At 34.6% G+C, this 16171-nt stretch overlaps 2 protein-coding genes across 4 annotated transcripts in view; both read right to left on the bottom strand.

Annotated features, from left to right (window-relative positions):
* Window positions 1-16171, bottom strand: part of LOC140058769 (uncharacterized) — a 74287-nt gene that overhangs the window by 47088 nt on the left and 11028 nt on the right. For all 3 annotated transcript variants that reach the window (XM_072104510.1, XM_072104508.1, XM_072104509.1), the window contains 7 exons: window positions 15439-15549; window positions 15021-15099; window positions 14442-14616; window positions 13435-13506; window positions 12452-12627; window positions 11965-12160; window positions 1289-1368 (listed from right to left, as the gene is read on the bottom strand). In XM_072104510.1, the coding sequence (XP_071960611.1) occupies window positions 1289-1368; window positions 11965-12160; window positions 12452-12627; window positions 13435-13506; window positions 14442-14616; window positions 15021-15099; window positions 15439-15549 (889 nt within the window). The remainder of the gene's footprint in view (window positions 1-1288; window positions 1369-11964; window positions 12161-12451; window positions 12628-13434; window positions 13507-14441; window positions 14617-15020; window positions 15100-15438; window positions 15550-16171) is intronic.
* LOC140059296 (uncharacterized) lies at window positions 5377-6325 on the bottom strand. Its single transcript, XM_072105162.1, has one exon. It carries the CDS (start codon window positions 6323-6325, stop codon window positions 5393-5395), a length of 933 nt encoding a protein of 310 aa, XP_071961263.1. The 3' UTR covers window positions 5377-5392.

The raw sequence follows: 16171 nt of genomic DNA, 5'->3' as shown, positions 1-16171 counted from the left end.
CGATCCGGCGAATCAAACATCAATGTTTAGTTTTCATGACGCTTAACGCGGCTATGCGCCAATTGATATGCGAGTAGCCGCGTGAAAACTAAACATTGACGTTCAATTGGATTTTCCTGAACCGTGCCGGAACAGATGTGAAAGACCCTTTAGTCTTCATCAATGGTTTAAAATGGATAGATTGAGAACAGGAGGTGTTTATATTTGTTGAATGGAGAGAATATTTCATTGACTGCTCTATTTAACTTAATTCCACCTCATTAAAGAGAGAATAAGATGGAGCAGAGTTAAATAAAAAAGTCACCATCAAACTCATAAACATTCACTATTTATTGGACTGTTTTTTCGATTTCATTTTCAAATTGAATAGGAGGGAACGTTTTCGGCATGTAGAATTATTCTTGAAATGATGAAATTTTGTAAGTATAAACTAGGTCATGGTAATTCTAAATTTTCCTATTAACCAGTAAAACGTTTATCAAAATGATTATATTTGACTGTTCTTTTAATTCACAGATATTTAATTATGAAAACATCATGTTCAAATTAAAAAAGAGGGGGACGTCTAACATCTACTAGATGAATGGAATGCTGTCGGCATGGAAAATTAAACATGAAACAACAAACTGGATAATCAAAAGAAGCTGCCAGTGCAGTGAGGAAATGCTGCAGGCTTGAAAAGACACCTTAAAAATGCCTCTTAATCTAGGAAAATTGCAAGTAAATTGAAAAGGTTAAAAAAGGGTCCTGAGCAACACTTTAAAAGAAGTGTTACTCAACCATGATAATTTTGTTTGTCCGTTTAGGGGAAAATTTGAATCAGATGTCTAAATTGTCTTCAATATCTTTAGGAAATTTCTATGATACACCATCACGTGTTAGTCACATATATGCAATTATATCCTAGGAATTATGTTTGTAGAATACAGTTCAAATCATGTGATATTTGACACTGTATTTAAGGATTGATAATATATACCATACAAATTACACTATTTGCTTACTATTTGATAAATAAATGTTAATATAAAATAGAGCCCAAACTGAAATTTAAGCTTTATGATTTTGTTGATACTTTTTGTTTTATAGGTATAGTAAAAAACATGTCATATGTTACCTGTATTTAGGAAAATGCCTATGATACTACAACATTTGAAACTTTTGAGTTACAGTGAAGTCTTTTGCTTAATCTGCCCCTGCCCAGCATTTTTTCATCTCTTTTTTTTTTGTAATATATTGTATTGATTTTATGCTAATCAAATAAATAAACAATTATGTAGATTATTACCAGTTAATCGGTTATCATTTTGTTGAAAGAAGAACAACTGCCTTGGTTCTGTACTCTCGCAATCATTGGACTTCTTTTCTCTGAAAGTAAGATATTAACATTTATTAATATTATTAATTCATGTTATGGATGTATTGCAAAACCACAACGATTTCGTTTACATCGCTTTAAAATCTTTTGGAAACTCTAAACATATTATTTTAAAAAAAAACCAATACAGTAGGATATAGGATGGAAGTGTGACATAATTCCTTTAACCAATATTTATTTTAATTAATGATGACAAACGCTGTCCTTGACTATAGTCTGAGGTATGTTCAGACTCAAGGCGTTAAGGTGGCGTTATGTAAGCGGCGTCCAGATTAGCGTTAGGGGGCTGTTACGCCGTGCCAGTGGAGTTAATAACCCTAGCGGGAGAGGGTAGATTTAATAACGCTAATCCAGTGATGCATCAGTGATTTTAACTTTAACCAATGAAAATAAACGATCACAGTTAGCATTTTAGTAATTGTCGGCGCAACGGTAAAATAAAACAACTACTAAATGTATACAGTAAACTATACAATTTATTCCAAGTGAATCAAGTGAGGATTCTCAATAAATAGATAAAATATACAATATACAATATTTGATAAGACAGAGCAATAAACGGTGTAGCTAAGATGCTGGTTGAGAAAAGAGTGTGTTAATAATGTGGTCAGTGCATGGTAATATTGGGCTTGGCCCATCTTATCTGACCAATTAGGATTAAGAGAATTAATGTGGTTTTCTGTTAGAGTCATTAACATTCTTAAAATCCATTAGCTAGAAAAGTGAAGGTAACAGGAAGGTAACCTGTCAATGTGAGGTTAAATAAAGAGATATATAGAGGATGTATAAATAATCAAATTAAAAGTAAATGTTGAATTGTTTAAAAGCTATGTGGTAGGTCTGCTACAGGAGCCCCCTTCCAGTGAAAGAATTAATGATAGAACGAGACAAAACGTTGAGGGAAATGAACATGTCTACCAGAACGAGTAGTACGGGGAGGGGTTGCCAAAATGGGTGACGGGTTGGTTGGTTTGACTAGGGGTGATGCTTGTAGCTTGGGAGTGAGGGTTTGCTCTTGGCTTTTAAATATATCAGTATCCAAATGAGCTACCTTTAAGCGATCAATACTGACTGTGTCCTGTCGACCATTTAGATCGAGAACAAAGTGTTTGTCTGTTCGACTTAATACCTTAAATGGACCATCATATGGACGTTGTAAGGGTTTTCGAACAGAGTCCCTTCGCACAAAAACATGGGTACAATTAAATATTTCTTGATTGATATAGGATTTACGGTTAGAGTTGGTGCGGGTAGGTGTGGGACGTAGTTTACTCATATTATCACGCAATCTATCAATATAATTAGAATAATCACAATGTTCAGAGTTTGAATTAAAGAATTGTCCAGGTAATCTTAAAGTAGTGCCATAAACAAGTTCAGCTGCACTATGACCTAGATCAGCCTTAAGGGCTGTACGAATGCCTAAAAGTACTATAGGTAAATGTTCTGTCCATTTAGTGTGATCATTATGTGCTTTGAGAGAACCCTTCAAATGTCGATGAAAACGTTCTACAAGTCCGTTCGCAATAGGATGGTAGGCAGTTGTATGAATGTGCTTAGTTCCTAGTAAGTTGGCGAGTGAATGAAATAATGCAGATTCAAATTGTCTTCCTCGATCTGTTGTAATGGTTGAAGGTATTCCGAATGAAGCGATCCATCGATTGACAAATGCGTGTGCGACAGTATCGGCTGTGATATCCGGAATAGGTACGGCTTCGGGCCATCGAGTAAAACGATCGATAAAAGTGAGTAAATAAGAAAAACCATTTGACGGAGGGAGAGGTCCAACAATATCTATATGTACATGGTCAAAACGGGCGTCAGGTGTAGAAAAAGTAGAGAGTGGCGAAACGGTGTGCCGGTGTACTTTGGAACGTTGACATTGAATGCATGTTTGAGACCATCGTCGTACATCACGATTGATTGCTGGCCATACGAAACGGTCAGTAATTAAACGTTGTGTTGCTCGTATACCAGGATGTGATAGCGAATGTAGAGTGTCAAATATTATGCGTCTGAATTCTTGTGGGATATATGGACGTGGATTGCCTTTGGAAATATCACAAAGAATTGTAGAGTCAGAAGTTGGAATTGGAAAGTTTTGAAATTGTAGTGAAGACGGTGATTCAAGTAGCTTGTGCAATTCATCGTCATTCTTTTGTGCAGCAGCAATAAGACTAAAATCAACAATGTTAGTTGTGTTGTGACTGAAAGTATTAAGTTCGATTCGCGACAATGCATCAGCTGCTGCATTAGCTTTTCCACTCACATGGCGTATGTCCGTTGTGAATTGAGATATGAAATCGAGATGACGGATTTCGCGTGGCGAGTGGCGATTTGGTTTGGCGAGTAAAGCATACACAAGTGGCTTATGGTCAGTAAAAATATGAAATGAGCGTCCTTCAAGTGAATGACGAAAATGTTTAACTGAAAGGTATGCCGCCAAAAGTTCACGACCAAATGTGCTGTATCGCGTCTGCGCTGGTTTCAACTTCTGTGAGAAAAATGAAATAGGTTGCCAATTGTTGTCAATGCATTGTTGTAGTATACCCCCTATGGCCACATCCGAAGCGTCAACCATGATACTTAAAGGTGCATCTGGCTGCGGATGGGTGAGAAGTGTAGCACTTGCGAGGGCGACTTTAATATTATTAAATCCCAATAAAGCTGCGTCGGTCCATACCAGATCCTGTTTCTTACCTGCCCCAACAAGTAGAGCTGTGACAGGTTGTAAAATCTGGGCACACTGCGGTATAAATCGCCTATAAAAGTTAATAAGTCCAAGGAATTCACGTAGTTTGCGTAAAGAAGTTGGTTGTGGAAAGTTTTGTATCGCTTCGACCTTTACTTGAAGTGGTCGGACACCTTGCGAATCAACATGATGTCCAAGAAACTCGAGTGACGAAACTCCAAATTGGCATTTCGCTGGGTTGAGAACAACGCCATACTCATTAAGACGTGTGAATAGTTGATGAAGATGAGTTTCGTGTTCCTCGGCGTTGGAACTTGCAACAAGCAGGTCGTCGATATAAGCGTAGCAAAAATCCAATCCACGCGTTACCTGATCAATAAAACGTTGAAAAGTTTGAGCGGCATTGCGGAGGCCAAATGGCATTCGAACAAATTCAAAAAGTCCAAATGGTGTAGTAATTGCTGTTTTATGAACATCAGCAGGTTCAACTGGTATCTGATGGTAAGCTCGGACGAGATCAATCTTAGAAAATATAGTGGATCCGTGCAGAGATGCTGTAAAATCGTGCATGTACGGGATAGGATACCGATCTGCAACAGTAGCATTGTTCAATGCTCGATAATCCCCACAGGGACGCCAATCCCCAGGAGTTTTCTTAGGCACCATATGTAAAGGTGATGCCCAGTTACTTTTAGAGGGGCGTATAATCCCAAGCTGCATCATGTGTTCAAATTCATGTCTGGCTGTTTTGCAGCGGTCATGTGCGAGCCGTCGAGGATGTGACGAAATTGGTGGACCATGGGTCTGAATATGATGTGTCACATCGTGTTTTAGCGACGCTTCCTGATAACAAGGGCGTGTAATGTTTGGGAATTTTGTAAGAATGTAGTCCCAATTGGACTTAGCCTCAAGGGTGGTAAATATAAGACCGAGAGGCGAAGTTTTGGAGGCGACACCTTGAATACTCAGGTTGGTGGTAGTGTCAATGAGTCGTCGATTATTCATATCGACTAACAGTCCAAAATGTCTTAAAAAATCAGCCCCTATGATGGGGTGTGTGACGTCTGCGACAACAAATAACCATTGAGATGTTCGTCTCAAACCTAAGTCTAAGGTTACAGAGCGATGTCCATAAGTGTTGATAGATGTATTATTTGCGGCAGTCAAAGTAGACTCTTGTCGCCTATGTAGACGCTCATGGCGAGTAGGTGGAACAACGCTAACTTCTGCCCCAGTGTCTATGAGGAAACGTTGTTTGGATAATTGATTAACAATAAAGAAAAGGCGACTTACAATTTGACGGCCAGCAACATTCGTCGCATTTAGTTGTCGGCGTTGGAGTTTTCCGAACACGGCGGATTGCATTTTCGAGCATTTACTCCAAATTTTTCATGGTACCAACAGAGTTGAGGAGTGTTGTTTGAATGTTGAGCTGAGCGATTGGTACTGTTAGGTTGAGCAGGAGATGAATGCCTACCACTCGATCGATTTCGATGTCGACTTGTGCTGCGACTTTGATATCTGTTGTGCCGTCGGTCAGATTGCAAGGAATTAACTTGCGTTGACAGTTGTTGAATCTGTTTTTGCAGGTTTTCAAGGGTCGCAGACAAGGAGGGTGTATTGTCCGTGTGTACTGCCGATACACTTGTTGGCGCAGTTGCAGTTACAGATACTTCAATAATTTTGTCAGCCAATGATGTCAAGCTTCCCAGGTCCAACTCATCCTTGGTTGAAGCTAGGATAAGCTGTACATTAGTTGGGAGGCGACTTAAGAATAGTTGTTTCATAATTGAAGATTCAAGTGGCCTGTCGCCTAAGAGTTGTAACATCCGTCGGTATAATTGCGACGGTTTCCTATCCCCCAACTCCTCGGCCGTCAGGAGTTGGCGGAGGCGCTGTTGGTCGGAGTCAGTTGTCCGACGTATTAAGGTATCTTTCAAATTCACATACTTGTTATCAGTAGGCGGGTTGAGAAGTAGATCCCGAACTTCCTGCGCAATTTCAGGTTGCAATGATCCGACTAAGTAAGCGTATTTTGTAGCATCTACTGTAATCCCACGCGTTGTGAACTGTGCTTCCACTTGGGTGAACCACAATATCGGATCATTGGGCCAGTATGGAGGCAGTTTCAACGCTACCGAAGAAATTGGCCTGTTGACGGTTGCTGCGTCAGGAGCGGGCACCACAGGTTGTTCCTGGTGCTGGGGTTGTGCTGGAGGTTGTGGTAGCTGTCGTTGTTGCTGTTGTCCTTCCATTTTAAGTTAAATTCGGTATAAGAAAGTCGAGGGTCACCACTTTAGTAATTGTCGGCGCAACGGTAAAATAAGACAACTACTAAATGTATACAGTAAACTATACAATTTATTCCAAGTGAATCAAGTGAGGATTCTCAATAAATAGATAAAATATACAATATACAATATTTGATAAGACAGAGCAATAAACGGTGTAGCTAAGATGCTGGTTGAGAAAAGAGTGTGTTAATAATGTGGTCAGTGCATGGTAATATTGGGCTTGGCCCATCTCATCTGACCAATTAGGATTAAGAGAATTAATGTGGTTTTCTGTTAGAGTCATTAACATTCTTAAAATCCATTAGCTAGAAAAGTGAAGGTAACAGGAAGGTAACCTGTCAATGTGAGGTTAAATAAAGAGATATATAGAGGATGTATAAATAATCAAATTAAAAGTAAATGTTGAATTGTTTAAAAGCTATGTGGTAGGTCTGCTACAGCATGTTAACAGCATACCTGTACAGCGAAATAGATAAACGTTAAACTATCAGGTTTTCAATTTTTAAGAACAGTAGGCCTACAGTTACAAGGCGTCAGCGATATGATATTTGCATAAATTAGTACACATTAGTAATACATTAATCAGATAATTGTCCATGTACAGTAATAATTATGATTGAAATTATTTTGATTTAGAACGCAATTCTGCAAGTAGAACAAATCAGTATATTTTGAATGTAACATATAAATAAAAATAACTTTACAATGTAAACAGTAATGCATTTTTCATGAATGTATACATAGTTTTATCTGCTTAGACCTAAGAATCAGAGCGTTTTACACAAGGCATTGGAATGTTGATTGTTGTGTCTGAACACCTGGACTTTTAACGCCATTGATTACCGTATGCCTTGTGTTAGATAACAAACCTAACGCCATCAGTTTGAACAGGCCCCAAGATCAATAACCATGATATCAACAACGATGATTGATATTGACAAACAGGCTGATAAAATAGCCAAAGCTAAGCACAGACAGACAGTTTAATAACATAATCTACAAAGTCATCCAGTCATTTTTTTATCTCTACCAATTGTAGAATTATGAGAGTTTTATCAAATCTGAGTTATATGAATTAAACTTTTCGAAAAAGCTTAATCTTTTTCTAGTTGCTGTGATTAAATATTTATTGGGTTTAGATGGATCTAAGTGGATTAGATGTTAAAAAAAGCTTAAAATATTTTTCGGATTGAGTGAATTAGATGTAAAAAACGGCTTAATTTTTTTCTAGTTGTGATAACATATTTATTGGGTTAAGTGAATTAGATTTTATAAAATGCTTAAAATATTTACTGAGTTAAGCGAATTAGATGTTATAAAAAGCTTCATTTGTTTCTAGTTGTCGTGATAAAATATGTATTGGGTTAAGTGAATTAGATGTTATAAAAAGCTTAATATTTATCTAGTTGCCGTGATAAAATATTTATTGGGGTTAAGTGAATTACTGTAGATGTTAAAAAAGCTTAAAATATTTATTGGATTAAGTGAATTAGATGTTATAAAAAGCTTAATATTTATCTAGTTGCCGTGATAAAATATTTATTTTAAGATAAGATAAAAAATCAGGTTAGAAGGATATGGTTAATCATTGGAAGTACAATTCCATGAAAAAAGATTATGTTTGTAATAGTAACACAGGTTGCAACAATTAGGTATTACAAAATACAGTACTATTTATCTATCTATTTTAGGCATCATGTCTAAAATAATCTACTGGACAGTTTACTGCAGTAATTATTCTTTTTAAATTATAATAATGATTTTAGTGAATTTAAATGTAGAAGCTTATGAGGCAGTCACTGCAATAAACAAAGACAGCTTATATTGTTTGAAGGTTTGCATGGCAAAATAAAATGTTGATATAAAGAGTTTGTGGCACACCATGTATAGTTTTGAAAAGAACTGTTGAGTTTCTTTACGTTTCAATCAATATACTTCGAGGAGGACGATCAAAGTATATTGATTAAAACGTCGAGAAACTCAACAGTTCTTTTCAAAACTGCAGTAGAATATTTTTTACAGGTTCTCTTACATAACAGGGAAAAATTCATTTAAAAATTTTCTTTCAGCAATATTGCGAATCAAACTGATTTTTTAGTCGAGAATCATAGTTTTCTATCATAAGGTTGTTTTGTATAGCTTTTTGCTATGCTACACTGACGAAATTATTCCCTGCATAATAGTCCACATACAGTATATATGGTAATAAACATAGTTATATTGTCCATGCCATAGTAGACTTGCCCCAAGTCTGTATTGTTTTATTTGTTTTTATTTCGACCGCGATTTTTGTCTGAAAATACAGACTTGTGAAACACGTATAGAAATCGATTTGCAGACCGCAAACATCCGATAAGAATGACGTAGGTTATCATACCGTATTTGGCTATATGGGGCGGGCGGTATGTAAATATGGATTTCGAATCAACCAATGATCATTTTGTTTCAAAATGAAAAAGATCGAGTAGGCCTACGTACAGTGCTGAATGTACGATCGAGACTGTTGAAATATGAAATCCTGTTGCCAAGTTGTTTTGTTTATTAATTGTTTAGTCCTTAGCCTAGGCCTCCTTCGTAGGTCCTACTCAACTCGCACGTATGACCTGCCAAATAAAACGCCAATAAGGTAGGCCTACATAATACCGGCACACAACAGGATTCACACACAACAGACAGGGCTAAACCACTTCTACACAGAACAGGACAGGGTCTAGGTGGGAATTAAATCAAATTATCTCCGCGTAATATTAAATCAGGGAGATGTAAATTACATCTCCCTGATTAAATGATCCATATAAAATCCTTTCTAGCCTTCACAAACTTTCATCAATGTACCCAAGTACACATTGTCTAAATGTAACATAGCGCATGCGTACCATCTTATTTGTTGAGTCTTTGAAATTCTGAAATATGAATATTAAAACGGTGTACGAGGGAGTAGCCAATCGCATGCAGCTGAAACTAGTCAACCGGATAATCTATGCACCAAGAATTCTTGGTGTCAAACCACGTGACTTTTGCGTGTTTCCCCAGACGGAGTATCCAAACTCAAGTAATACACGTATGAAACGCCATATGTGCAAAAATATTTATATTTTTACTAATATTAAGAAAAAAACTCCGTCTAGAGCCCAGACTAATGCCATAGTTGAATTTGTTATCAAGATATTTTAAGTTTGAGATACTTTATAATAAAAAGACATTATCAATATTTCTGTTCTTAATTTAACCTCTTCTCTTTTTTTTAATTATTGTCTTTTATCAGGAAGAGGAAAAAAATGAAAAAATTTATATGATAAACTGTCGTTTGTGAGTTATTCATAACCTATTTCCATTTGAGGTTGAACATAGGATTATTCAATTATAAAAATACGGTCTCCAATCTCAACTGGTTAAAAAAGGCTATACTTGGATTTAAACCTCAAAGTGGAAAACTGCTAAACTTAAAATGCTATGAAAAACATCTAGTCTATTCTTTAGAGTCCTATGCAGGATTCTAGGCCAGTATGCCGAATCCTGAATTGCTGAAACTCTGTTTACAAAATCCCATCCCATCTTAATTTTCAGTAAAGTGCCTATCAACATAAATAGAACAAACACGTCTTAACTTTATTTTAAGTAAATGATTTTGCTTAAGTCAGTTTTCAAATTAACTTAATTTTTTTGTTTGTTTTAAGCTTTAAGCAAGTAGCAAACACAACCATTTTATTCCTAGGTTTTATGAACTTTATTAGGATATAGGGTTTTACATTAGTGGTGTTGACTACTTTCTAAACAAACAATTTCTATGTTTCAATCTCAATAAACTCGCAACTCGTCTTTCAGTAAGGTGCATATCGACATGATTAGAACAAAAAAAAAAATTTTTTTTTAAAGTAAATATTTTTTTTCTTAAGTCAGTTTCCGAATTTACAACAAAATGCGATGTGTTGATGCCATATTACTACTTTATTTGGGCACATCACATTTTGTTGTCACATAAAGTTTGATAGTGTAGACAGAGCTGAAGAGAAACTCCATAACCAGAGAATAGGATAAACTTCTATCATGACTTGTTTGGGGGGGGGGGGGGGGTTTCCTTAATTAGACAGATAATAATTAATTTAATTTTCTATTTTGTCAAGGATTTTACTTTATAACTTGATATCGATAACTTTACTAGGATAGAATAGTTATTGATATTTTTGAATGAGACAAGCACCATTATTTCCACTTGTTTTGTTGACGAAATAAAGTTATCTTATCAAAATTTAACCATGATTTAATTAAGTTCATAATTATATTATTATAATTAAATTACATTACATAATATTACATAAGTTGACTTTGAAAAAAAAAACATAGATTATGACAGATGAAACCAAATGCAATGAAATGTACATATCATCATCTTTGTGGTTGTAATGTCAAAATGTGTTTCCTTTCACTGGCTAAAGTTCAAGGAACTGTCTCTAATTAAACATTTCTACAGAATTCTGTCTTCAAAAAAATTAAAAATGGAAATAATATAGTTATCATGTATGGCACATTGTTTCAAATCATAATTATTAAATCAAAGATGATTATAAGTTGTTTTTAATGAATTATAATAGTAATTGCTAAACATTTTTTGGAGAACCACTTTCCTGGGGTTGCTTTAATTATATTCCATATCATACACACATAGAGTATTCTTGCCATTTGATTGGTTAATAACGCATCATGTGTCATTCGGTATTAGTGCTACTGAACAGAAAGTTGTATCTATTTAAATTGATATAATTATAGGTTTGCTATGAGCAAGGCAATCTAACAACAGGACACTGAGCTCGCCTTGCCAACATAGCAACAGTCCTTTGATCTTATGTCTGGTTGCCACAAATACCAACAGTACTGTACTAAGTACATATTCTCTGTGGCGCGCAGTGTCTGTTAAGGGGCGTGGAACTAATCGTGTCGCAGCCACAGATAAACCCTTTGATCTCCGAAGCTCAGCATTAGATTGGTTTGACAGAACCATCAATGGATCAGTCAAAGGCATCTAAGAACTGCATAACGCTTGAATCCCAATTAGATGTGCTGTTTAGATGCTGTTGTTGGATTGCCTTGCTATGAGCAATGGCCTTTAAAAATGGAACTACTGCTTGATTCTCATGGATGTTTATGCTTTTGCAAACTTTCGGAGAATTTTTTTCTATGCAAGGATGATGGACTGAACCAGCTTTTAACGATTTTGTTTATCCTAGAGGTCATACTATGATCAAATTATATGATATAATTATTATAAATCAATGTTCCTATTGTCCCCATGACAGGAGAGCCTCACACTGAATATATTTTTGCATGAGACTGTGGGTCCAGTCATGGAGGTATGTTGATGTTACGCACATTCGACTCTGACTTTCTGATGAAAACAACAATGTTGCTGGGCTACGATGACAACAAAGAGAGGACGTGCGTACACACAATACTCTAAATGATATTAACATTTTCACCCCAGAAAACAGATCTAATTAGTGCATGTAGCCATTTGAAATATGGTATGTCAAAGGAAATAGCCTGAAAAACAGCTGAGTAATAAAACTGTGAGAGCACCCATAATCAAGCAATTTAATACTTACATCGTTTCTTTTGCTTCCTCTTCTTCCATCTCTTCATCACTACTTTCAAAGAATCTGAACTTTGAACTCTCAGGAGCAAACGGATTCACCTTTGGTAACGCTTGACTTAACATTACGTCATTCTTTTTAATGCTCGTCTCCTCTTCGTCGCTATCACCGAAGAACCGAAATGTAGACTGATTTTGTAAAACCTTATCTGAATTATATATATACAAATTAACATTAAAAATAAATTCATTAAAGTACAGTAGTCTTTTCTAGCATTTGAAAATATGATTGGCCAGACTGTTCTTTAATTTATTATACAATATTTTTTTAAAATAAAATATTTTAGTTTATTCTAATGTAGATGTTTATAAAAGACACGCACTGCAATTGAAAAATCTTGATAAATGATCAAACAGATTAAAGAGTAAATTAAATGACAGTAACTGCAGTGGAATAATGTTTACACAGTCCCTATCATCAAGTAAAAGCAGGGAATTACCTTCAAGGTTATCTTTACTGCTCTCAATGTCACTACTTATCTGATCATTTTTAAGCGCTTTTGTAAGGTCACCACTGACTTCAAAATATTTTTCTTTCGACACTTCGGGCAGAGTTGTCTCTTGGACGTCTACCTTTTTCTTCTTTGCAGACTTTTTATCAGTGTCCACTGAAGGTCTACAAAAATTTACATTAAACTACGTTATAAATATAACAAGACATTTAATAACAAATAAAACAAATTTAAGTGACAATCAGAGAAATGTTTCTCGAACCATGTCGCTTAAATTGAAGACTGTTTGTATAATTTTAAAATTTAACTGACATATGTGAATGCACTGTTTAGATTGCCGGTTTTGTATTACACTGAAATACAATATTTAGATCTTATACATCAATTCAATTCGAAGCAACATTTATTTTCTCCTTTCATATACAAAATAGATTTCAATGAACAATATATATGTAAACACAATTTCGAAAGAAGAAGGTACACGCCCAGAAAGATGAAAAACACATCTTGTGGAGGACGTACCTATTACAGACACAGACAATAAAAATTTAAAAAAAACAAATAATAAATAAAAAAAAAAAAAAAACCCGACCGAGGAAAAGTTAATATTTGGAAATAAGGTGACTTTTAAGTTTAGATAAAAATGATTTGCTAGAAACAGAGTTTAAGATGGGGAGTGGCAGATCGTTCCAAAAAGTGGGTCCGGAATACCTAATGTTGTGTTGAAAGTGGTTGGTTTTATGGGTTGGAATATGTAATTTTGAACAAATACAGGTATGATGATAATGAATTGAAGAATTTGGAGTGAACATGGAGCAGAGATGTTTGGGAAGGTTAGAATTAATAGAAGAAAAGATGAACGAGCAAAGTATATCATTTAAAATCTCTCTATGAAACTATTTATTTGTATTCTGATTTTTATTGTTGATATGGACTTTTTCCGAAATAAAAATTGAATTGAAAATACTTACATTGGTTCTTTACTTTTGACTTCATAACAGAGGTGGTCATCTCTTGTGGGATCATACCTAATCATCTTGCCCCTGAACATAAAAAAAAAAATCCATGATACAAAACCTTTATGCAAGGATTTTAGATAGCGAAAAATGATTCTTTTTCTTTCTTTCTTTAATTCTCTACAGCATTCGTAACTCTTACAATTTCTTCAATCTCCTTTAAATCTCTTTTGAAAAAACATCTCTTTCTCTCTCTCTGATATTATTTCTTAATTATCCTTCTTACATAGTAGGCCTACTGTATATATATATTTATATATATTTATTTTTTATATCTTTGTTAATTTTGTATTTTTATAGTTTATTTTGTATTTACTTTATTGTTTGAGGGTCCCTAATGATCAGCTTATGCTACAGTATACTGTACTATGTACATATTCCCCATGGTGTGGTGTTAAGAGGCATGGAACTGATCGTGTCGCAGCCACAGATAAATGTTTTGATCTCCGAGCTAGATTGCTTTGACAGAACCAACAATCAGTCAATGGCATCTAAGAACTGCATAAATCTTGGCTCCCAATTAGATGTGTCATGTGCCCAAATATTGTAGTGATATTTCCAAATATGGTAGTGATATGACATCACATTTGATAGTGTAGCTTTCATTTTAATGTTAAACCAACTTTCTCCTGTACGAGAATATGATTGATCAGTATTTCTGGTTTTTTTAATCTTTTTAATTTAATCAACTCTTTTACTGTATATACTTATTGTTTGATAGTAGTTTAACCAATCACCATCATGTTGCTTGTGATTAACTCACTTTCATTGTACCTACGTCATTCCAAGTGGGAACCAAGCTTAAAGGTTGATATTTTGAGTTTCCAAATATATATGTTTATTCTTCGAAACAAAAGAACAAAATCTCATCGTGATGATGGGAGATTGCTCAAAATTTTGGGAAAATGTCGCAATAAATATCCATAGTTTGCGAAAGTTTGCAAATATTAACAAATACTCACAGAAAACCCAGTTTATCTGTTTGCACATCTTTTTGCTTGGAAAGCATAGCTTTAGTTCCCACAATGCCTTGTAAGATGCTGTAAGACTTCTCTTTCTCTGTTCTCAGATCAACCTCGCTGTCAACATTCTTGTCATCTTCTTCAGTGGATGAATTCAGATTTTCTTCTTTGCCATCTTAATAAAAACAAATTAAATATAATTTACATAAATGTGTTTTCTTTATTGTAATTTATCAATTTCATTAAATTTAACAAGTTCATAATTAAACAAGTTCATAATTAAACAAGTTCATAATTAAACAAAAAGAGAAAAAGAATTCTTACTATAGACTATCAGTATCAATTAATATGATAAAAAAATAATGAAAAAAAAACATTAAAAACTATATTAAGTTGTATTTTTCGGATGATCTTTAAGATAAATTTTTTGATTTACTGTTCTTTAAAGTAAATTGTAAACATTTAAAAAACATTTAAACATAAATTAAACGAAAATTAAGGGCACGTGAACATACAGGCCTTTCATTATTCATTTTTAATTCAAGTGTATCAACTCTACAAACTACAACATGTTTTTACCACTGTCATCCTCTTCAAGGAATCGCTTATCCATGGAAAATCTCTCATCGCCGCCTGCCTGCTGTTGAAGCTTGCGCAACTAGAAAACAAATACAAAGATAAAAATAATACTAATTACTCGCCATTGAAAATAACATCGCAAAAAATGTTTCTATACAATCATATGCTACTGTTAATGTATCACATGTTTTTAGATGATTTTATGTATTTTTTTTTTAATAGGTAATAACCCCTGTTATTACTTAAGTGCCAGTTGTGCTTGAGGATGTTAAATCGTTTACTATAAACAAAATAAAGTTTGTAAAAAAAAAAACTGATTTCTTTTCGATTTAGTTAAAAAATAACATACCTTTTCACCGGAAGTTTGCAAAAAAAAACATTATATTTCTTTTCAATTTAGTTACAATATAACACATACCTTTTCACCGGATTTTCCTTCAAATTGCGACTTATTTTGAAAACGAGCATCATCATCATCTTCATCACTGTCATTATCGTCACTGGCAAATAGCACCGGTCCCTTATTGCTCTGAAAACAAGGAGAAATCTAAATACAAATAAATTTATTATTACAACTTCCAAGATTAAGTTAGGTAAAGTTATCTTTATTGTGTTTTCACAAACAGGTTTAAAAACAAACAAAAAACACAACTTAATACAAAGTTGAAATCTAACAGCAAATATGTATACAGCAAGACCATTGAGGAATTATTTAAAGAATTTGTCCATAATAGGGACTTTAAGAAACACGACGGTTGGGGAGGACGACAAATATCCTGTGTTCGCTAGAGCGTAAAATCATATACAGTCAACATAGCCGTTTTATTAGTTACTCGCGTTTGCGCGAAGATGATGACCCATCGTGTTTCTTAAAGTAAGGTATGTGACCAAAATAAACAACCGTAAAATCCAGGTTAAACTTAAATTCACCCCAACACGTAGATTCAAATCTATAGCTGCAGTAAATGTTTTGTTTACTATAATAGCTAGACCTAGAAACACATAAACTTTTAAGAATGGAAAATGCTCGGAAACATAGTAATATAACATGTGCAAACTACAGATATGTTGAAAGTACACCATTGCTTATTAAATACATCCAGGTACTGTCTGGGAAAACACAGACATCAGGAAAAGCTTTCCTTGGGGAA

Source organism: Antedon mediterranea, chromosome 9, assembly GCF_964355755.1.
Source record: "Antedon mediterranea chromosome 9, ecAntMedi1.1, whole genome shotgun sequence".
Lineage (NCBI taxonomy): Eukaryota > Metazoa > Echinodermata > Crinoidea > Comatulida > Antedonidae > Antedon > Antedon mediterranea.
The sequence above is the reverse complement of the archived record's forward strand: the minus strand, read 5'-3'. Positions and strand labels throughout refer to the sequence as shown.